General features: G+C 42.7%; 1 protein-coding gene across 1 annotated transcript in view; it reads left to right on the top strand.

Annotated features, from left to right (window-relative positions):
* The window catches only part of LOC125900066 (transient receptor potential cation channel subfamily M member 1-like), a 55,039-nt gene extending 41,271 nt beyond the window's left edge, over positions 1 to 13,768 (top strand). The window contains exons 23-27 of the mRNA XM_049594833.1: positions 3,387 to 3,407; positions 4,268 to 4,412; positions 6,364 to 6,566; positions 7,191 to 7,323; positions 12,959 to 13,768. Coding sequence (XP_049450790.1) covers positions 3,387 to 3,407; positions 4,268 to 4,412; positions 6,364 to 6,566; positions 7,191 to 7,323; positions 12,959 to 13,361 — 905 coding nt within the window. The 3' untranslated portion in view covers positions 13,362 to 13,768. The remainder of the gene's footprint in view (positions 1 to 3,386; positions 3,408 to 4,267; positions 4,413 to 6,363; positions 6,567 to 7,190; positions 7,324 to 12,958) is intronic.
* The last annotated feature ends 9,521 nt before the right edge of the window (positions 13,769 to 23,289 follow it).

Raw genomic sequence — 23,289 nt, 5'->3', positions numbered from 1 at the left:
CTGTCCTCTGTCCTCACCCACTGTCCTCACCCTCTGTCCTCTGTCCTCACCCTCTGTCCTCTGTCCATTGTCTTCACCCACTGTCCTCTGTCCTCTGTCCTCTGTCCTCACCCACTGTCCTCACCCACTGTCCTCTGTCCTCACCCACTGTCCTCTGTCCATTGTCTTCACCCACTGTCCTCACCCTCTGTCCTCTGTCCTCACCCACTGTCCTCACCCTCTGTCCTCTGTCCTCACCCTCTGTCATCTGTCCTCTGTCCTCACCCACTGTCCTCACCCTCTGTCCTCTGTCCTCACCCTCTGTCATCTGTCCTCTGTCCTCACCCACTGTCCTCACCCTCTGTCCTCTGTCCTCACCCTCTGTCCTCTGTCCATTGTCTTCACCCACTGTCCTCTGTCCTCACCCACTGTCCTCTGTCCATTGTCTTCACCCACTGTCCTCTGTCCTCTGTCCTCACCCACTGTCCTCACCCTCTGTCCTCTGTCCTCACCCTCTGTCATCTGTCCTCACCCTCTGTCATCTGTCCTCTGTCCTCACCCACTGTCCTCACCCTCTGTCCTCTGTCCTCACCCTCTGTCATCTGTCCTCACCCTCTGTCATCTGTATTTGCCCCCTGTCCTCTGTCCTCAGCCTCTGTCCCCACCCACTGTCCTCTGTCCTCACCCTCTGTCCTCTGTCATCACCCTCTGTCATCTGTATTTGCCCCCTGTCCTCTGTTCTCATCCACTGTCCTCACCCTCTGCCCTGTGTCCTCACCCACTGTCCTCACCCTCTGTCCTCTGTCCTCTGTCCTCATGCTCTGTCCTCACCCTTTGTCCTCACCCTCTGTCATCTGTATTTGCCCCCTGTCCTCTGTTCTCATCCACTGTCCTCACCCTCTGTCCTCTGTCCTCACCCACTGTCCTCACCCACTGTCCTCTGTCCTCACCCTCTGTCATCTGTCCTCACCCTCTGTCCTCAGCCACCGTCCTCTGTCCTTACCCACTGTCCTCACCCTCTGTCCTCTGTTCTTACCCTCTGTCCTCACCCACTGTCCTCTGTCCTCACCCACTGTCCTCGCCCTCTGTCCTCACCCTCTGTCCTCTGTCCTCACCCACTGTCCTCACCCTCTGTCCTCGCCCTCTGTCCTTACCCACTGTCCTCACCCTCTGTCCTTTGTCCTCACCCTCTGTCCACTGTCCCCACCCACTGCCCTCTGTCTTCACCCTCTGTCCTCACCCTCTGTCCTTTGTCCTCACCCTCTGTCCACTGTCCCCACCCACTGCCCTCTGTCTTCACCCTCTGTCCTCTGTCCTCACCCTCTATCCACACCCTCTGTCCTCACCCACTGTCCTCACCCTCTGTCCTCACCAACTGTCCTCACCAACTGTCCTCACCCTCTGTCCTCACCCTCTGTCCTCACCCTCTGTCCTCTGTTCTTACCCTCTGTCCTCACCCACTGTCCTCGCCCTCTGTCCTCGCCCTCTGTCCTTACCCACTGTCCTCACCCTCTGTCCTTTGTCCTCACCCTCTGTCCCCTGTCCCCACCCACTGCCCTCTGTCTTCACCCTCTGTCCTCTTTTCTCACTCTCTGTCCTCAACCTCTGTCCTCATCCTCTGTCCTCTGTCCTCACCCACTGTCCTCTGTCCTCACCCACTGTCCTCACCCTCTGTCCTCACTCTCTGTCCTCTGTCCTCACCCTCTGTCCTCACCAACTGTCCTCACCCTCTGTCCTCTGTCCTCACCCACTGTCCTCACCCTCTGTCCTCGCCCTCTGTCCTGACCCACTGTCCTCACCCTCTGTCCTTTGTCCTCACCCTCTGTCCACTGTCCCCACCCACTGCCCTCTGTCTTCACCCTCTGTCCTCACCCTCTGTCCTTTGTCCTCACCCTCTGTCCACTGTCCCCACCCACTGCCCTCTGTCTTCACCCTCTGTCCTCTGTCCTCACCTCTATCCACCCTCTGTCCTCACCCACTGTCCTCACCCTCTGTCCTCACCAACTGTCCTCACCAACTGTCCTCACCCTCTGTCCTCACCCTCTGTCCTCACCCTCTGTCCTCTGTTCTTACCCTCTGTCCTCACCCACTGTCCTCTGTCCTCACCCACTGTCCTCGCCCTCTGTCCTCGCCCTCTGTCCTTACCCACTGTCCTCACCCTCTGTCCTTTGTCCTCACCCTCTGTCCCCTGTCCCCACCCACTGCCCTCTGTCTTCACCCTCTGTCCTCTTTTCTCACTCTCTGTCCTCAACCTCTGTCCTCACCCTCTGTCCTCTGTCCTCACCCTCTGTCCTCTGTCCTCACCCACTGTCCTCACCCTCTGTCCTCACTCTCTGTCCTCTGTCCTCACCCTCTGTCCTCACCAACTGTCCTCACCCTCTGTCCTCTGTCCTCACCCACTGTCCTCACCCTCTGTCCTCGCCCTCTGTCCTTACCCACTGTCCTCACCCTCTGTCCTTTGTCCTCACCCTCTGTCCACTGTCCCCACCCACTGCCCTCTGTCTTCACCCTCTGTCCTCACCCTCTGTCCTTTGTCCTCACCCTCTTTCCACTGTCCCCACCCACTGCCCTCTGTCTTCACCCTCTGTCCTCTATCCACACCCTCTGTCCTCACCCACTGTCCTCACCAACTGTCTTCACCAACTGTCCTCACCCACTATCCTCACCCTCTGTCCACACCCTCTGTCCTCACCCTCTGTCCTCACCCACTGTCCTCACCCTCTGTCCTCACCCTCTGTCATCACCCATTGTCCTCACCCTCTCTCCTCACCAACTGTCCTCACCCATTGTCCCCACCCTCTGTCCTCTGTCCACCCCCTCTGTCATCTGTATTCGCCCCCTGTTCTCTGTCCTCACTCTCTGTCCTCTGTCCTCACCCTCTGTCCACACCCTCTGTCCACACCCTCTGTCCTCACCCTCTGTCCACACCCTCTGTCCACACCCACTGTCCTCACCCTCTGTCCACACCCTCTGTCCTCACCCACTGTCCTGGCCCTCTATCCACTGTCCTCACCCTTTGTCTTCACCCACTGTCCTCACCCTCTGTCCTCACCCTCTGTCCTGTGTCCTCACCCTCTGTCCTGTGTCCTCACCCTCTGTCCTGTGTCCTCATACAGCAGGAGCAATGCTGGTTTTCACACAGATTAATAAACACTTGATGAGTTTTTTGATGAATTCACCACTTCATCATTAAATAATCTTAATCTGGACACATTTTGACACATTTCATGTTCAGCTGTTCAAAGTCACGGCTGAGTCTCAATAATAAATGGTAATCCTGTGTGTGAGACATGTCCTGTGTGTGAGACATGTCCTGTGTGTGAGACATGTCCTGTGTTTCCCTCTCATTGACTGTTATTGATTTCTTTCTGTCTCCTCTCTGTTTCCCTCCAACTGCTGACGGACAGTTTATGCGATGGAAATAAATCGTAAGTATCTGACACAACTTCCTGTGGATGTAAATCAGTAACAGCTCATTATTTATTTTTCCCTGTAGCTGCAGACAGGAAGTTCAGTTATATACACAGACAAATACAGTGAAATACATATTTTAATATGAAGCAGAAACACTGGATCACCTGCCGAACTGTTTCCTGTTGATACAAAACTTTTTCCTGTTGTTGCTGAACTGTTTCCTGTTGATGGCAAACTGTTTCCTGTTGATGCTGAACTGTTTCCTGTTGATACAAAACTGGTTACTGTTGATGCCAAACTGTTTCCTGTTGATGGCAAACTGTTTCCTGTTGATACAAAACTGTTTCCTGTTGATACAAAACTGTTTCCTGTTGATGCCGAACTGTTTCCTGTTGATGCCGAACTGTTTCCTGTTGATGCCGAACTGTTTCCTGTTGATGCCAAACTGTTTCCTGTTGATGCCAAACTGTTTCTTGTTGATGCCTTGTGTTGTGTTTGAGGGTCATTTGAAAACAGAGCAGTGGAATCTGCCACAGAGAAATAAAACTGTGCAGCCACCAGGGTTGTTAGGGGTTGATATTTGGCTGAAGTTATGTTGTGATGTCAGGTGACCGAACCTTAATGTCAGGACAACATCTAATTCCAACATCAGCTTGGTGTGGAACACTGTTGACAGACAACACTGATAATCTGTTGGTTTTAATGTGAATTACAAAAATCCAGTGTCTTCCAAATGTCACAAACATGTTGAGTTTAAAAATAATGTAATCCACTTTCAACATATATATATATATATATATATATATATATATATATCGATGTCTTCTGTGTGAAGTAGACATGAGTGAGACAGTGTGTCTTGTTTGTGTCTCAGCTCCATGTGGAGACAACATGTATGATGAAGATGGGAAGAAGCTTCCTCCATGTATCCCCGGAGCCTGGCTCACTCCGGCCATCATGGCATGTTACCTGCTGGTCGCCAACATCCTGCTGGTCAACCTGCTCATCGCCGTCTTCAAGTCAGTGTCTGCCTCCTGATCCTGCTGCTGAGGCCACACTCACTGACCTCAGATCAGTTGCTGTTTAAACACACTGACTGCAGCACACATAATATATCTGCAGGAAAACCTTTTTCAAAATAAAAGCCCTGATAGTTTAGATTCAGTTCAGCTCTGTAGGTTTCATGAGTTCATAAGCAATTAAGTAACAAAATGAAAAGCAAAGAAAGGAAAACATACTACTTTATTACAGTAGAATTAGTAATCAATCAATTCAATTTCAATCAATCAATTTTATTTATAAAGCCCAATATTACAAATCACAATTTGCCTCACAGGGCTTTACAGCATACGACATCCCTCTGTCCTTATGACCCTCACAGCTGATCAGGAAAAACACCCCAAAAAAACCGTAGAAAAAACGGTAGAAACCTCAGGAAGAGCAACTGAGGAGGGATCCCTCTTCCAGGACGGACAGACGTGCAATAGATGTCGTACAGAACAGATCAACATGATAAATTAACAGTAATCCATATGACACAGGGAGAGAGAGAGAGAGAGAGAGAGAGAGAGAGAGAGAGAGAGAGAGAGAGAGAGAGAGAGCGAGAGAGAGATATGCAGGTAATGACAGTATCTTACAACAACATTAATGGAAGTAATAATATTATAGTTATAGTTCTGGTTACTGCGGTACAATATGTTGAAAGTATGTATTAATACCTGGCAGTATACATGTGTGACAATAGTCATAATATTAATAGAGTTTGTAATAAGTGGGAACAATCAGATTGTGCTAAGCTAACTGCTGCTATTTAGTAACTCAGTTATGATTAGGGTTGGGACTCGTTAGGATTTTAACGATTCCAATTCCTTACCGATTCTTAAATTATATTCATTATACTTGCTATACTTAAACAAGTATATAATAAACACAAATGCAATCACAGAAATACAAAAACTTTATTCTAACTGTTGCACAGTACAATTAGATGAAAATACACATTTGTGTGTGGTGTGTATTTCAGATTTAGAGCTTGTATCATCTCCCTGAGAATATATAACAACAAAAAGTGATTTTCTGATTTCTACAGTAACACTTTTACCTCAAATTAACCACAGCAATGTAATAAAAAATATGTATATGCATTCATGCTTGGGCACTGTTATTTACCTGACAACACCTGAACATAACACACACACATTGGCTGTTAGTTTCTACCTCTCCCCTCACTGGAAGCGTCGGACCTTCTGCCGCCCGCCTCCACCGCCCGCCTCCGCCTTGATTAAATGCTGAAAATAAAATAAGAGAGGGAGACAGGTTTCTCCTATTTTATCTTATTTTGTTATATTTCTCCCTCTCCCCTCGCTGGAAGCGTAGCACCTCCCGCCTCCCGCTCCCGTCTCAAACACGGAGGTCTCCCTCTCCGCTGAGCACCCACGGCGCACGCCTGGCCTGTTAAATAGCCTGTAACCATGGCAACTGTGTGACACAAACTCAGTGCTTTAGTGATTAGATAATGTCGGGCTCGGTCGGGTTCGGACAGAAATATGCAGCCGTGCCGCACTCTAATGGAAATGCATGTGATGTTTTGGTTTTTTTGTTTTACAATCTAGGAACCGTTTGCAGGAACCGTTACTCCAAATGTGATGGAACCAGTTCCAAAAAAGAACCGGATCCGGATCCCAACCCTAGTCATCATGACATCATCAGCAAAATGTGTTTGTCAAATGTAGTTTTAAACCTCAATAATAAACGTCATCAATAAGTTTCAGGTCAGACGTGTTGACGGTACTCCACGTGACCTCTTTTACTCTAATATGCTCAGATGCTAGCATGCTAATGTTAGATGTCAGTTAGATACAGAACAGCGCCACCTGCAGTCAGTGGCTGTAAATATTTGGTGACCTGTGTTCAGTTCTTGAGAAACATGACCTGAGCAACATCACACCTTCCTCCTCTTCCTCTGCACAGCAACACCTTCTTTGAGGTGAAATCCATCTCCAACCAGGTGTGGAAGTTCCAGCGGTATCAGCTGATCATGACCTTCCACGACCGTCCCATCCTGCCCCCCCCCCTCATCATCTTCCCCCACATATACATCGTCCTGAGAAGGCTGTGCTGCCGCTGCAGACGGAGGACAGAAGGAGACCACGACGAACGGGAGAGACGACTCCGTAAGATCTGGTTCTGTGTGTCTGTCTGTCTGTCTGTCTGTCTGTGTGTCATTGTGTCTGTCTGTCAGTCTGTGTGTCTGTATGTCTGTCTGTCTGTCTGTGTGTCTCTCTGTGTGTCTGTGTGTCATTGTGTCTGTCTGTCAGTCTGCGTGTCTGTATGTCTGTCTGTCTGTCTGTCTGTCTGTCTGTGTGTCTGTGTGTCTGTATGTCTGTCTGTCTGTCTGTCTGTCTGTCTGTGTGTCTGTGTGTCTGTATGTCTGTGTGTCTGTCAGTCTGTCTGTCTGTCTGTCTGTGTGTCTGTGTGTCTGTGTGTCTGTCTGTCAGTCTGCGTGTCTGTATGTCTGTCTGTCTGTCTGTCTGTCTGTCTGTGTGTCTGTGTGTCTGTATGTCTGTCTGTCTGTCTGTCTGTCTGTCTGTCTGTCTGTGTGTCTGTATGTCTGTGTGTCTGTCAGTCTGTCTGTCTGTCTGTCTGTGTGTCTGTGTGTCTGTGTGTCTGTCTGTCAGTCTGTCTGTGTGTCTGTGTGTCTGTCTGTCAGTCTGTCTGTCTGTCTGTCTGTCTGTCTGTCAGACCTGGTGCTGGAGAGTGTGTTTGAGTTGCTGTGAAATGTTTGTGTGTTTCCTCAGAGCTGGTGCTGAGTCCTGAGGAGCTTAAGAGCCTGTATGAGTTTGAGGAGCAGTGTGTGGAGGAATATTTCAGAGAGAAGGACGATGAGAAACAGTCGTCCAACAACGAGAGGATCAGAGTCACATCTGAGAGGTCAGGAACAGACAGGTGTATCAGTGTGATTCACATACTGTCTCAACCAAACTGTTTTTATCTGTATGAACTTCATTTTGTCTTAAGAATATTAATAAAGTATATTTGTACTTTATATATTTGTTTTTATAAACCTACGTCTCATGGGCTTTTCGTATAGCATGAAAAAACCTAAATAAGTCATAGAATATTATGTCGCAGACAAAACAGTAAATAAAGTCAGTCTACAGTGACATAGAAAAAGTCGTACTAAAGCACGTAAAAAAGAATATAATTTAAATGTCACAGTACATAATTCCAAGGAAATTATAAAATTAAGTCACAGTAAACTATGTCGAAAAAACTCATAATGTGGCATGACAATCATGAAGAGTATAGTATGTCGTCAAAAATAATGGAAAAACATCATAGTTTAGCATGTTGTCAAAAATAATGGAAAAAAGTCATAGTATAGCATGTCGTCAAAAATAATGGAAAAACATCATAAAATAGCATGTGTTTTCACCGGTTCTGATATGCATGCCAATTTTGGTGAGTTTTTGAGCATGTTTAGGGGGTCAAATTCCACTTCAAAGAGGCGGCGGGAGAAAAAGAATAAACGCACCAAAAACAATAGGGTCTTCGCCTTTGGTGAGGACTGCTCTGTGAGCAGTCCTCTGCCTCTAGGCTCAGTCCCTAATAATTACAAAACGTCATAGTATAGCATGTTGTCAAAAATATTGAAAAAAAGTCACAGTATAGCATGTCGTCCAAAATCATGAAAAAAGTCATAGTATAGCATGTCGTCCAAAATCATGAAAAAAGTCATAGTATAGCATGTTGTCAAAAATATTGAAAAAAAGTCATAGTATAGCATGTCGTCAAAAATATTGAAAAAAAAGTCATAGTATAGCATGTCGTCCAAAATCATGAAAAAAGTCATAGTATAGCATGTCGTCCAAAATCATGAAAAAAGTCATATTATAGCATGTCGTCCAAAATCATGAAAAAAAAGTCATAGTATAGCATGTCGTAATAAATCATGAAAAAAAGTCATAGTATAGCATGTCGTCCATAAATAATTAAAAAACGTCATAGTATAGCATGTCGTAATAAATCATGAAAAAAGTCATAGTATAGCATGTCGTAATAAATCATGAAAAAAGTCATAGTATAGCATGTGGTCAAAAATCATGAAAAAAAGTCATAGTATAGCATGTCGTCCAAAATCATGAAAAAAAGTCATAGTATAGCATGTGGTCAAAAATCATGAAAAAAAGTCATAGTATAGCATGTGGTAATAAATCATGAAAAAAGTCATAGTATAGCATGTGGTCAAAAATCATGAAAAAAAGTCATAGTATAGCATGTCGTCCATAAATAATTAAAAAACGTCATAGTATAGCATGTCGTAATAAATCATGAAAAAAGTCATAGTATAGCATGTGGTCAAAAATCATGAAAAAAAGTCATAGTATAGCATGTCGTCCTAAATCATGAAAAAAGTCATATTATAGCATGTCGTCCAAAATCATGAAAAAAAAGTCATAGTATAGCATGTCGTAATAAATCATGAAAAAAAGTCATAGTATAGCATGTCGTCCATAAATAATTAAAAAACGTCATAGTATAGCATGTCGTAATAAATCATGAAAAAAGTCATAGTATAGCATGTCGTAATAAATCATGAAAAAAGTCATAGTATAGCATGTGGTCAAAAATCATGAAAAAAAGTCATAGTATAGCATGTCGTCCAAAATCATGAAAAAAAGTCATAGTATAGCATGTGGTCAAAAATCATGAAAAAAAGTCATAGTATAGCATGTGGTAATAAATCATGAAAAAAGTCATAGTATAGCATGTGGTCAAAAATCATGAAAAAAAGTCATAGTATAGCATGTCGTCCATAAATAATTAAAAAACGTCATAGTATAGCATGTCGTAATAAATCATGAAAAAAGTCATAGTATAGCATGTGGTCAAAAATCATGAAAAAAAGTCATAGTATAGCATGTCGTAATAAATCATGAAAAAAAGTCATAGTATAGCATGTCGTAATAAATCATGAAAAAAAGTCATAGTATAGCATGTCGTCCATAAATAATTAAAAAACGTCATAGTATAGCATGTCGTAATAAATCATGAAAAAAGTCATAGTATAGCATGTGGTCAAAAATCATGAAAAAAAGTCATAGTATAGCATGTGGTCAAAAATCATGAAAAAAAGTCATAGTATAGCATGTCGTCCAAAACCATGAAAAAAAGTCACAGTATAGCATGTTGTCCAAAATCATTAAAAAAAGTCATAGTATAGCATGTCGTAATAAATCATGAAAAAAGTCATAGTATAGCATGTTGTCCAAAATATTGAAAAAAAGTCATAGTATAGCATGTGGTCAAAAATATTGAAAAAAAGTCATAGTATAGCATGTGTTTTCACCGGTTCTGATATGCATGCCAATTTTGGTGAGTTTTTGAGCATGTTTAGGGGGTCAAATTCCACTTCAAAGAGGCGGCGGGAGAAAAAGAATAAACGCACCAAAAACAATAGGGTCTTCGCCTTTGGTGAGGACTGCTCTGTGAGCAGTCCTCTGCCTCTAGGCTCAGTCCCTAATAATTACAAAACGTCATAGTATAGCATGTTGTCAAAAATATTGAAAAAAAGTCACAGTATAGCATGTCGTCCAAAATCATGAAAAAAGTCACAGTATAGCATGTCGTCCAAAATCATGAAAAAAGTCACAGTATAGCATGTTGTCAAAAATATTGAAAAAAAGTCATAGTATAGCATGTCGTCAAAAATATTGAAAAAAAAGTCATAGTATAGCATGTCGTCCAAAATCATGAAAAAAGTCATATTATAGCATGTCGTCCAAAATCATGAAAAAAAGTCATAGTATAGCATGTTGTCAAAAATATTGAAAAAAAGTCATAGTATAGCATGTCGTCAAAAATATTGAAAAAAAAGTCATAGTATAGCATGTCGTCCAAAATCATGAAAAAAGTCATATTATAGCATGTCGTCCAAAATCATGAAAAAAAGTCATAGTATAGCATGTCGTCCATAAATAATTAAAAAAAGTCATAGTATAGCATGTCGTAATAAATCATGAAAAAAGTCATAGTATAGCATGTGGTCAAAAATCATGAAAAAAAGTCATAGTATAGCATGTCGTCAAAAATCATGAAAAAAAAGTCATAGTATAGCATGTCGTAATAAATCATGAAAAAAGTCATAGTATAGCATGTGGTCAAAAATCATGAAAAAAAGTCATAGTATAGCATGTCGTCAAAAATCATGAAAAAAAAGTCATAGTATAGCATGTCGTCAAAAATATTGAAAAAAAGTCATAGTATAGCATGTCGTAATAAATCATGAAAAAAGTCATAGTATAGCATGTGGTCAAAAATCATGAAAAAAAGTCATAGTATAGCATGTCGTCAAAAATCATGAAAAAAAGTCACAGTATAGCATGTCGTCCAAAATCATGAAAAAAGTCATATTATAGCATGTCGTCCAAAATCATGAAAAAAAGTCATAGTATAGCATGTCGTCCAAAATCATGAAAAAAAGTCATAGTATAGCATGTCGTCCATAAATAATTAAAAAAAGTCATAGTATAGCATGTCGTAATAAATCATGAAAAAAGTCATAGTATAGCATGTCGTCAAAAATCATGAAAAAAAAGTCATAGTATAGCATGTCGTCAAAAATATTGAAAAAAAGTCATAGTATAGCATGTCGTAATAAATCATGAAAAAAGTCAAAGTATAGCATGTGGTCAAAAATCATGAAAAAAGTCATAGTATAGCATGTCGTCAAAAATCATGAAAAAAAGTCACAGTATAGCATGTCGTCCAAAATCATGAAAAAAAGTCATAGTATAGCATGTCGTAATAAATCATGAAAAAAGTCATAGTATAGCATGTGGTCAAAAATCATGAAAAAAAGTCATAGTATAGCATGTCGTCAAAAATATTGAAAAAAGGTCATAGTATAGCATGTGGTCAAAAATCATGAAAAAAAGTCATAGTATAGCATGTGGTCAAAAATCATGAAAAAAAGTCATAGTATAGCATGTCGTCAAAAATATTGAAAAAAGGTCATAGTATAGCATGTCGTCCAAAATCATGAAAAAAAGTCATAGTATAGCATGTCGTAATAAATCGTGAAAAAAGTCATAGTATAGCATGTGGTCAAATATATTGAAAAAAAGTCATAGTACAGCATGTCGTCAAAAATATTGAAAAAAAGTCATAGTATAGCATGTCACCCAAAATCATGAAAAAAAGTCATAGTATAGCATGTCGTAATAAATCATGAAAAAGTCATAGTATAGCATGTCGTCCAAAATCATGAAAAAAAGTCATAGTATAGCATGTCGTAATAAATCATGAAAAAAGTCATAGTATAGCATGTCGCCCAAAATCATGAAAAAAAGTCATAGTATAGCATGTCGTAATAAATCATGAAAAAAAGTCATAGTATAGCATGTGGTCCAAAATAATGGAAAAACATCATAAAATAGCATGTGTTTTCACCGGTTCTGATATGCATGCCAATTTTGGTGAGTTTTTGAGCATGTTTAGGGGGTCAAATTCCACTTCAAAGAGGCGGCGGGAGAAAAAGAATAAACGCACCAAAAACAATAGGGTCTTCGCCTTTGGTGAGGACTGCTCTGTGAGCAGTCCTCTGCCTCTAGGCTCAGTCCCTAATAATTACAAAACGTCATAGTATAGCATGTTGTCAAAAATATTGGAAAAAAGTCACAGTATAGCATGTCGTCCAAAATCATGAAAAAAGTCACAGTATAGCATGTCGTCCAAAATCATGAAAAAAGTCATAGTATAGCATGTCGTCCAAAATCATGAAAAAAGTCATAGTATAGCATGTCGTCCAAAATCATGAAAAAAGTCATAGTATAGCATGTCGTCCAAAATCATGAAAAAAAAGTCATAGTATAGCATGTCGTCAAAAATATTGAAAAAAAAGTCATAGTATAGCATGTCGTCAAAAATATTGGAAAAAAAAGTCATAGTATAGCATGTCGTCCAAAATCATGAAAAAAGTCATAGTATAGCATGTGGTCCAAAATATTGAAAAAAAAGTCATATTATAGCATGTCGTAATAAATCATGAAAAAAAGTCATAGTATAGCATGTCGTCAAAAATCATGAAAAAAAGTCATAGTATAGCATGTCGTCAAAAATCATGAAAAAAGTCATAGTATAGCATGTCGTCAAAAATCATGAAAAAAAGTCATAGTATAGCATGTCGTCAAAAATCATGAAAAAAAGTCATAGTATAGCATGTCGTAATAAATCATGAAAAAAAGTCATAGTATAGCATGTCGTCAAAAATCATGAAAAAAGTCATAGTATAGCATGTCGTCAATAATAATTGAAATAAGTATGATTGACAAGATTGTGTTAGTTTATATTTCTGTTTATTGACTTTGGTAAGCAGATGAGAATTTTAAAGCCTGTTTTTTCTCTGCAGTTACTTCTCTCTGCCTGCAGGGGGCAAATTTTTTGAGACAATGAATAACAAAAATTATTCTCATTAAAGAGCAGATAGAGTTCAGTGATGATGAAGTTAGTTTCAGAGCAGTGAGACAAACCAAACATTGGATCATGTTCTGCTGTGTGTCGTCAGGGTGGAGAACATGTTCATGCGTCTGGAGGAGGTGAATGAGAGGGAGCACTCCATGAAGGCGTCCCTGCAGACGGTGGACCTCCGCCTGGCTCAGATGGAGGAGTTGTCTGGCCGCATGATGAACGCTTTGGAGAAGCTGGCGGGCGTTGACCGGGCCGAGCTCGTCCGTACTCACTCCAGAGGATCGTCGGTCTGTGAGCCGGCTGCCCTGCTGCGACACAGTAGTGTCAACAGCGCCGATGGTTACAGTCTGTACCGTTACCAGCTGGAGCACGAGGACAAGATCTCTGTGTCTGGAGACATGGAGGGAAACAACAGGAGGGTCCAGCAGAGTCCAGAAAGACAAGGAGGAAACACCGAGGAAGGAAACACAACAGGCACGACCAGACTCATGACACATTAAGGCTCGTTCATGCTCAGCGTCAGATAGAGACGGACGAAGCCTTCGGTCTGTACTCTGCGTTCAGTTTGTCCATATCTGTGCACGTTTTCTGAAAACTTACAGACAAACTGAAGCAGAGCCAACGGAGATCGATGAAGTGAAGCACAGTTCAAGTGAGACACGTCTGTAGGAGACGACCAAGACATTTATTAAATGTCAGAACGTCACGGATCAGTAATAGAGTGAAAGAATTTTGCTGTTGTATGAAACTTCTGACTCCGCCCTCTAGTGCCATCTATTGGCTGTATCTACGCTAACATAAAGGACACATGGAGGTATGAGGACTGTGTTGTTTACACTGTTTGAAACAGACGAGTCCTGTGTCAAAAGATTTACACAACTACAAACGAGGTGACGGTGGAGGAAGTCGTAATATTTTACCTTTAATGTGAGGCAGTGCTGTAGACAGCGACAGGCTGTGTGGCCATCGAATACATCTCAACATGTGGATGTTTTTCATTCTGTTAGCAATTTGTTTCGTTCTGCCATATTGAAATGTCTCTGTCGCGTCCTACAGTCGTATCTCGCTTGAACTACACTATGCTGCCTCCACCATGTCCAGCAACTCTGCTCTGTTTGATCCACATCTGTAAGCCTTCAGACAACATGCACAAATACAGATGAAATGAACACAGAGTGCAGACCGAACCTCCGTCCTGTCTGTATACGTATCTGATGTTGAGCCTTTACGAGACAAACATGACCTGACATGATTTATTAACATTCAAACATGAACAATCAGCTGCACAGACAGAGAAAGAAAAGAACCAACACACAGTTAACTTGTTCGTAGTTCACAGACTGTCAGACACAAGCCCTCTGCCTCGGGTCATGAATTGATCTCATCTTTTTTATCCTCTGATAATGTTCAGAATATTTGACATCAGTCACATCTGATGCAGAGCAACAGTGAGCAACAGAAATGTTCAGCTCTGGGATCAAAGAACAGAGTCACCTGATCGGGTCACAACTGGAACAGATGTTCTGTTTAGACTCTGACAGTTGGTTCATGAAGGTGACATCGTGTTTATGATGTTAGGAAAAGTGATGCTGAGGTGAAACAGACTCACAGAAGTAAACTTGAGTTTCTCAGACTCACCGTACGACCAGCACATTAAGTCGAATATAAAAATGTCATATTTGAGAGAAATGTGATAAAAACATGATGAAGAGTCGCTGTGATGATGAATCATATTCTGATCAGTTTTCTGGTGTGTGTGATGAAGATTTCAGCCTCAGGGGGGCGCTGGTGTAGCAGCTGGCTGTCAGGTCTGAGGTTTGATCCTCTAACAGACTGAAGATACCTGCAGGTAAATGATGATGATGTGAGCTGATGAAGTCATGCTTCCTGTTTACAGGTGAGATGAAGGAGTTCGGGTCGACCCTCGAGGTGAGAGGAATGAGAGAGAGGACTCAGTCTCTGTCCAATGTCGACATCCTGATCTCCCCCTGCGATGCCGACCGCGGACCCGCCCACACCCGCGCCGCTTCACCTCAGGCTGACGCCACTGACGCTGACGTGGAGAAACCAGCAGAGAAAACCCGACTGGAGGCGGCTCAGTCCTTCCCTCTGGACAGGTCAAAGGTCACTCAGTATTTACCCTCTCCAACCCTCAGCGGCTCCCTCTCTCCCAACAGGAAGTCCATCAGCAGCATTGTCTACAGCCCCGCCCATCACCACCAGGAGGGGCTGACCATTGCGACCCAGCAGGCATCCAGATCTTCCACAGTGACGCTGGAGAAGGGTGGAGGCGACGAAACCAAATATGAAGTAGAGGAAAGAGTATCTGTGCTGTCTCGTGGGGAACTGGAGGGTGAGACAACAGACAGTAACCATGGTAACAGAGACGAGGAGGAGCTGCTGTTGGGGGAGGAAAGGATGTATCCGACACTACGCTCCAAGAGTCTGAACGCCAACCCGAGGAAGACGAGGATGAAGAAGAAGGACAGCGATGAGATGCCTCGCTCAGCCGGCAGCGTCAAAGATCTGGTGTCAGCATTCAGCGGGACGGGGGGACGGACACGATCCAGGACCAGATCCAGAGACTCCGACTGTTGATCCTGAAGGACTGAGGTGACTCTGCACCGTCCAATCAGCTCAGCTCACAGCTCAGGACACAGAAACTACAAAGAGACGGCAAATGACCACAAAGAGACAAACGGGGACATCAAAGTGGTGACATAGTTTATTACTGCAGAGCAGCGAGGAGTCTGCATGTTTTATTCTGTATGTGACATCATATGTTTACTGTTTGTTGTTCACTCTGGTTTTATGAACAACATCAGAGACTCACAGTCTGCAGGATGGTGTTGATCTGGTTCAGACTCTTTGCTGAGAACTTTGAAGAACGTCTTGTAAAATACATGAAGCAGAAACGTGACATCACTGTCACATCCAGCAGAATGAAAGCTGATGGAGTCTACTGTTGGAGAACAGCTGATGAAAATGTTAAATCATATTTGTGTGTGTCAGGATTCTGCCTGTTTGACCCGATGACTTATTTCCATTTTATTATTTGGTTTCTGTTTTTTAATTTTCACGTTTCAATGTTGTGTGTTGTGTTTTTAGCGTTATCAGCAGTAACCAATCAGCTGCCTGATCTGAGAGTCACTTCACAGATCTCAGTCATTCAGTAAAACTCTGACGTGTATTAAAGGGAATAAAATCTACCTCTGCAAAAAATCATGAAGATTAAAGACTAACTCATCACCTCCTGATCCGTCTCCATGTCTCCTTCAGTCCTGTCTTCTCATCTTAGTTGGTTAAAGATCAGTCAAATATCTGACAAAAAAAAATGATAAATTATCCAAAAAATATTGTTAAAAAAACTGCGAAAATGTGTCAGCATAATAAAAAACATATGAGCAACATATACAGTGAAAATTAGTAATATATGCAAATTATATTTAGAACATGGCATTCTTAAATACTTGATTCGGATTGGTCAATCAACAAAATTCTGCAGTGTTTATTTTTTGAGGTATCACCGCTGCTCTGCTGCTCCGTTGTTAGGGACGCCATAGCAACATGCATTCGCATTCAACACACTCTGCCAGCAATTTAATAATATTGATGCCAGTTGTAACATTTGAATGTTTCAGTAGTAAGCCATGTTCTTACGTAAAATATCTCGTCAGTATTCATTTTCAGAAACCACTTATCCTGTTGGTGGTCATGGGGGTGGAGAAGAGACAGACAACCATTCACACTCACATTCACACCTACGGACAATTTAGAGTCACCAATTAACCTGCATGTCTTTGGACTGTGGGAGGAAGCTGGAGTGCCCGGAGAGAACCCACGCTGACACAGGGAGAACATGTCAGAGCACCTGGAGGAAACCCACACTGACACAGGGAGAACATGTCGGAGCACCTGGAGGAAACCCACACTGACACAGGGAGAACATGTCAGAGCACCTGGAGGAAACCCACGCTGACATAGGGAGAACATGTCAGAGCACCTGGAGGAAACCCACACTGACACGGGGAGAACATGTCAGAGCACCTGGAGGAAACCCACGCTGACACGGGGAGAACATGTCAGAGCACCTGGAGGAAACCCACGCTGACACAGGGAGAACATGTCAGAGCACCTGGAGGAAACCCACGCTGACACAGGGAGAACATGTGGGAGCACCTGGAGGAAACCCACGCTGACACAGGGAGAACATGTCAGAGCACCTGGAGGAAACCCACGCTGACACAGGGAGAACATGTCAGAGCACCTGGAGGAAACCCACGCTGACACAGGGAGAACATGTGTGAGCACCTGGAGGAAACCCACACTGACACAGGGAGAACATGTCAGAGCACCTGGAGGAAACCCACGCTGACACAGGGAGAACATGTCAGAGCACCTGGAGGAAACCCACACTGACACAGGGAGAACATGTGGGAGCACCTGGAGGAAACCCACGCTACACGAGGAGAACATGTCAGAGCACCTGGAGGAAACCCACACTGACACAGGGAGAACATGTCGGAGCACCTGGAGGAAACCCACACTGACACAGGGAGAACATGTCAGAGCACCTGGAGGAAACCCACGCTGACACGGGGAGAACATGTCAGAGCACCTGGAGGAAACCCACACTGACACAGGGAGAACATGTCAGAGCACCTGGAGGAAACCCACACTGACACGGGGAGAACATGTCAGAGCACCTGGAGGAAACCCACACTGACACAGGGAGAACATGTTGGAGCACCTGGAGGAAACCCACACTGACACGGGGAGAACATGTCAGAGCACCTGGAGGAAACCCACGCTGACACGGGGAGAACATGTCAGAGCACCTGGAGGAAACCCACACTGACACAGGGAGAACATGTTGGAGCACCTGGAGGAAACCCACACTGACACGGGGAGAACATGTCAGAGCACCTGGAGGAAACCCACGCTGACACGGGGAGAACATGTCAGAGCACCTGGAGGAAACCCACACTGACACAGGGAGAACATGTCGGAGCACCTGGAGGAAACCCACGCTGACACAGGGAGAACATGTCAGAGCACCTGGAGGAAACCCACGCTGACACAGGGAGAACATGTCGGAGCACCTGGAGGAAACCCACGCTTACACAGGGAGAACATGTCAGAGCACCTGGAGGAAACCCACACTGACACAGGGAGAACATGTCAGAGCACCTGGAGGAAACCCACGCTGACACGGGGAGAACATGTGGGAGCACCTGGAGGAAACCCACGCTGACACAGGGAGAACATGTGGGAGCACCTGGAGGAAACCCACGCTGATATGAGGAGAACATGTCAGAGCACCTGGAGGAAACCCACGCTGACACAGGGAGAACATGTCAGAGCACCTGGAGGAAACCCACGCTGATATGAGGAGAACATGTCGGAGCACCTGGAGGAAACCCACGCTGACACAGGGAGAACATGTCAGAGCACCTGGAGGAAACCCACGCTGACACAGGGAGAACATGCTAATGCCACACAAGGGCTCAAACCAGGAACCCTCCTTCTGTGAGGCGACAATGCTAACTGTTGAATCAACTGTGTGACCAAACATTTCTAAAAATTTGATAAGTTTCAGTTAGTTATCTATAAAGTAAAATTTCCAACAAATACCTTAAAAAATAAACGTATCCAAAATTAATTCACAACATATTCAACAACGTACGGGTTCAATACCCTTCCAAGAGTCAGTACAAAAAATACATCTGATCAGAAAATGATTTTAGTGTTAGTGAAGTGTTAGTGAAATATTATTAGAACATACAACATCAAAAATATCAGAAAAACTCAGCAGTCTGAACTTTTTTAATAATTCTTTCTTTAGTTTTTTCTTTCTGCGTTTTCTCTTTTTGTTTTTCTTTTCTGTGTTAAGAACATGATTTCTGTAAAGTGTGACTGAATCATCAGAAGAAAAACAAGTTGTAAAATGTTCCTCAGCTCTGGGGAGAAAAAGTTTACAGGTGGAATCATCGTCAGCAGGCCAACGTGACATCAGCTGAGAGGTGTTTGTTCGACCTGAGGAGATGAGCATCATGTGACCCGATTGTACGTATCATCATTACATCATAACATCACCTTTCTCCTCCACCACATCTCTCTGGGAGATGATGAACTTTTTACTGCTCTACATTTATCTGACAGCCTTAGTTACTTTACAACAAAGTCTCACTCCAAAGTCGTCGAATACCAGCGCTTGGTCAGAGACTTCTGGTGTCAGACACCAACAAGAAAAGCCTTTGTTTCATATTGGCATTGGCACACAGCTGGTTGCCTCTTACTGTGAAACAGTGCCCGAAGGCATCAGGATGATGCCACAGAAGTTGGATGTCACTAACTCGGCTTCTTCTCCGGAGCCTTTGTGCTCCACTGTCTCTCAGATTAACTCATATCACAGCGGTGCCTGGACAGCGTGACGTGTGTGGTTGTGCTGCTGCCGTGGTCCTGCCAGATGCCTCCTGCTGCTGCTGCCATCATTAGTCATTAGTCATACTTCTACTGTTATTATACACATATGACTATTGTCACACATGTATACTGCCAGATATTAATACATACTTTCAACATATTGTACCACAGTAGCCAGAACTATAACTATAATATTATTACTTTCAATAATGTTGTTGTAAGCTACTGTCATTACCTGCATCTCTCTCTCTCTCTCTCTCTCTCTCTCTCTGTCTCATTGTGTCATGTGGATTACTGTTAATTTATCATGTTGATCTGTTCTGTACGACATCTATTGCACGTCTGTCCGTCCTGGAAGAGGGATCCCTCCTCAGTTGCTCTTCCTGAGGTTTCTACTGTTTTTTCCCCGTTAAAGGGTTTTTTGGGGAGTTTTTCCTGATCAGCTGTGAGGGTCATAAGGACAGAGGGATGTCGTATGCTGTAAAGTCCTGTGAGGCAAATTGTGATTTGTGATATTGGGATTTATAAATAAAATTAATTGATTGATTGATTGATTGATTGATTGGAGGTCAGTGTTCACTACCTGTAAGATTGTAAAGCCAAACCCTGTTCTTTTTTCCAGTGAGACTGTTGTGAAAAGACGACTTGATGACAACGCCAGGACAAGATTTTTTGTAGCATGAATACTTTTCCTCCATCCAATGCCTGTGCTGTTGATGATCTAGTATTTGATTTTAACAAAAATTAAGATCCTCTTTAGACATTGCTGTTCCTCCAAGAATTCAAAAAAGAGAAATAACTCATAAGCTACCATGGAAAACTGATGCCATTTGCCAGTTTAAAAGAAACTGTCATAGAGCTGAGAGGCAATGGAGGAAAAGTAAACTAAATGTTCACTTTGACATTATTAAATACCATATTGGCACTTACAATAATGTTGTTAGACAAGCAAGACAGGCCCATTTCTCAAAAATCATTATTGAAAATAAACACAACTCTAAAGTCCTTTTTTCCACGATCAACTCTCTTTTAAATCCAACACCAATGCCTTGCTTAAATGATCAAAACTCAGAAAGTAAATGTCAAGAATTTGCACTCTTTTTTAAAGGAAAAATTGATACCATTAGGTCCAGTATTTTAGTCACAGATTCAACAACCATCTGCGATCTACCTGTTAGCGAGCCTCCATCTATGACATCTTTTAATTTAGTCACACATAGTGAAATTAGTGCCAATATAACCAAAATGAAGTCATCCACATGCTCACTAGACCCTATTCCAACTAAACTTTTTAAATCCAGTCTCTTGTGCCTTTCTAATGACACTACCAGAATCGTCAACACTTCTCTACAGTCTGGTATTTTCCCTGCTGCTTTTGAAACAGCCATGGTGAATCCTTTGCTCAAGAAACCTGATCTCGACGCTAGTGACTTAGCCAATTACAGGTCTATTTCAAATCTCCCTTTTATCGGTAAACTGTTAGAGAAAATTGTTTTTAATCAACTATTTAATCATCTTAACACTAATAATTTATTGGATGAATTTCAATCTGGCTATCGCAGTAACCGCAGTACAGAAACTGCCTTATTTAAAGTAGTTAATGACCTCAGAATCGCAGCTGACTCAAATAACGTTGCTGTCCTCTTTTTACTTGACTTAAGTACTGCGTTTGATACCGTTGATCATTCCATATTAATTTATCGACTTGAGAAATGGATGGGTCTTTCTGGTACTGTGCTTGACTGGTTTCGTTCTTACTTGTCTGGCAGGAAATTCTTTGTTAGCCTAGGTGATTCTGTATCACAGACATTTGATGTTGAGTATGGTGCACCTCAGGGGAGCATCCTTGGTCTGATCCTCTTTTCTTTATATATGCTTCGTCTAGGTAAAATAATTAGTCTTCATAATGTACATTACCATTGTTATGCAGATGATATGCAATTATATATCTCTGTTTCATCAGGAGAATCTAGTGCGTTAAACAGTCTTTTTTCCCGTCTTACAGATATTAACACCTGGATGAAAAAACATTTTTTAAAGCTAAACAAGCAGAAAACAGACATTTTACTTGTTAGTCCACTAGAAGAAAGACAGAAACTTCAGTCAAAGTTTGGCAGTCTGACAAGCCTAAGAGTGATTTTAGACTCTGATCTTAATTTCATTGCCAAAATTAGACCTTTTTTAACTCAGGTGATGCTAAAATACTTGTACATGCTTTTATCACTAGCCGTTTGGACTACAGCAATTCCCTTTTTACTGGTCTCCCTAGAAAGTCACTGAAGAAACTACAAGTTATTCAGAATGCTGCAGCCAGGATTTTAACAAATACAAAAAAAAGAGATCACATTAGTCCTCAGCTTGCATCATTGCACTGACTGCCTGTTTCTTTTAGGATTGATTTTAAAGTTCTGTTACTCACTTATAAGGCCTTAAATAATTTAGCACCATCTTATATCAGCGATTGCCTTTCTTCTTATGCCCCAACAAGAACTCTCAGATTCTCCATTGTCTTTTAGTTGTTCCCAAGGTGTCCCACAAGAGAACTGGTGAAGCTGCTTTTTGTTTTCATGGCCCTAAACTATGGAACACTCTCCCTTTAGATCTGACAATGGCAGACTCCTTAACTATTTTTAAAAAGAAATTGAAAACCTATCTTTTTAATTTGGCTTTTAATACGGGTTGATATGATTTGATTTTTATCACTGTTATTGTTTTTGTTTTGTTGATGTTGTTTAAATTGATGTGTTGTTTTTAACTGTTGTTGTTTTGTTTTTTCTGATATTGCTTTGTTCAAGCACGTTGGGCTGCATTCGTGCATGAAAGGTGCTCTATAAATAAAGTTTATTATTATTAATATTATTATTTCCTAAACCCAACCATGTGTGTGTGTTGGCTAAACGTAACCACGTGTGTGTGTGTTGGCTAAACATAACCACGTGTGTGTGTCGGCTAAATGTAACCACATGTATGTGCTGGCTAAATGTAACCATGTGTGTGTGTTTGCTAAACATAACCACGTGTGTGTGTGTTCCCTAAACGTAACCACGTGTGTGTGTTGGCTAAACATAACCACGTGTGTGTGTTGGCTAAACATAACCACGTGTGTGTCGGCTAAACATAACCACGTGTGTGTGTGTTCCCTAAACGTAACCACGTGTGTGTCGGCTAAACGTAACCACGTGTGTGTGTCGGCTACACGTAACCACGTGTGTGTGTCGGCTACACGTAACCACGTGTGTGTGTGTTGGCTACACGTAACCACGTGTGTGTGTCGGCTAAACGTAACCACATGTGTGTGTGTTGGCTAAACGTGACCACGTGTGTGTGTTGGCTAAACGTAACCACATGTGTGTTGGCTAAACGTAACCACGTGTGTGTTGGCTAAACGTAACCACGTGTGTGTGTTGGCTAAACGTAACCACATGTGTGTGTGTGTGTTGGCTAAACGTAACCACGTGTGTGTTGGCTAAACGTAACCACGTGTGTGTGTTGGCTAAACGTAACCACATGTGTGTGTGTGTGTGTGTTGGCTAAACGTAACCACGTGTGTGTGTTGGCTAAACGTAACCACATGTGTGTTGGCTAAACGTAACCACGTGTGTGTTGGCTAAACGTAACCACGCGTTTGTGTTGGCTAAACGTAACCACACGTGTGTGTGTTGGCTAAACGTAACCACGCGTTTGTGTTGGCTAAAGGTAACCACGTGTGTGTGGTGGCTAAACGTAACCACGTGTGTGTGTTGGCTAAATGTAACCACGTGTGTGTGTTGGCTAAACTTAACCACGTGTGTGTTGGCTAAATGTATCCATGTGTGTGTGTGTTGGCTAAACGTAACCACGTGTGTGTGTTGGCTAAATGTAACCACGTGTGTGTGTTGGCTAAACTTAACCGTGTGTGTTGGCTAAATGTATCCACGTGTGTGTGTTGGCTAAACGTAACCACGTGTGTGTGTGTTGGCTAAATGTATCCATGTGTGTGTGTGTTGGCTAAACTTAACCACG

Source organism: Epinephelus fuscoguttatus, linkage group LG2, assembly GCF_011397635.1.
Source record: "Epinephelus fuscoguttatus linkage group LG2, E.fuscoguttatus.final_Chr_v1".
NCBI classification, from domain to species: domain Eukaryota; kingdom Metazoa; phylum Chordata; class Actinopteri; order Perciformes; family Serranidae; genus Epinephelus; species Epinephelus fuscoguttatus.
This window is presented reverse-complemented; position numbering and strand designations above follow the sequence as displayed.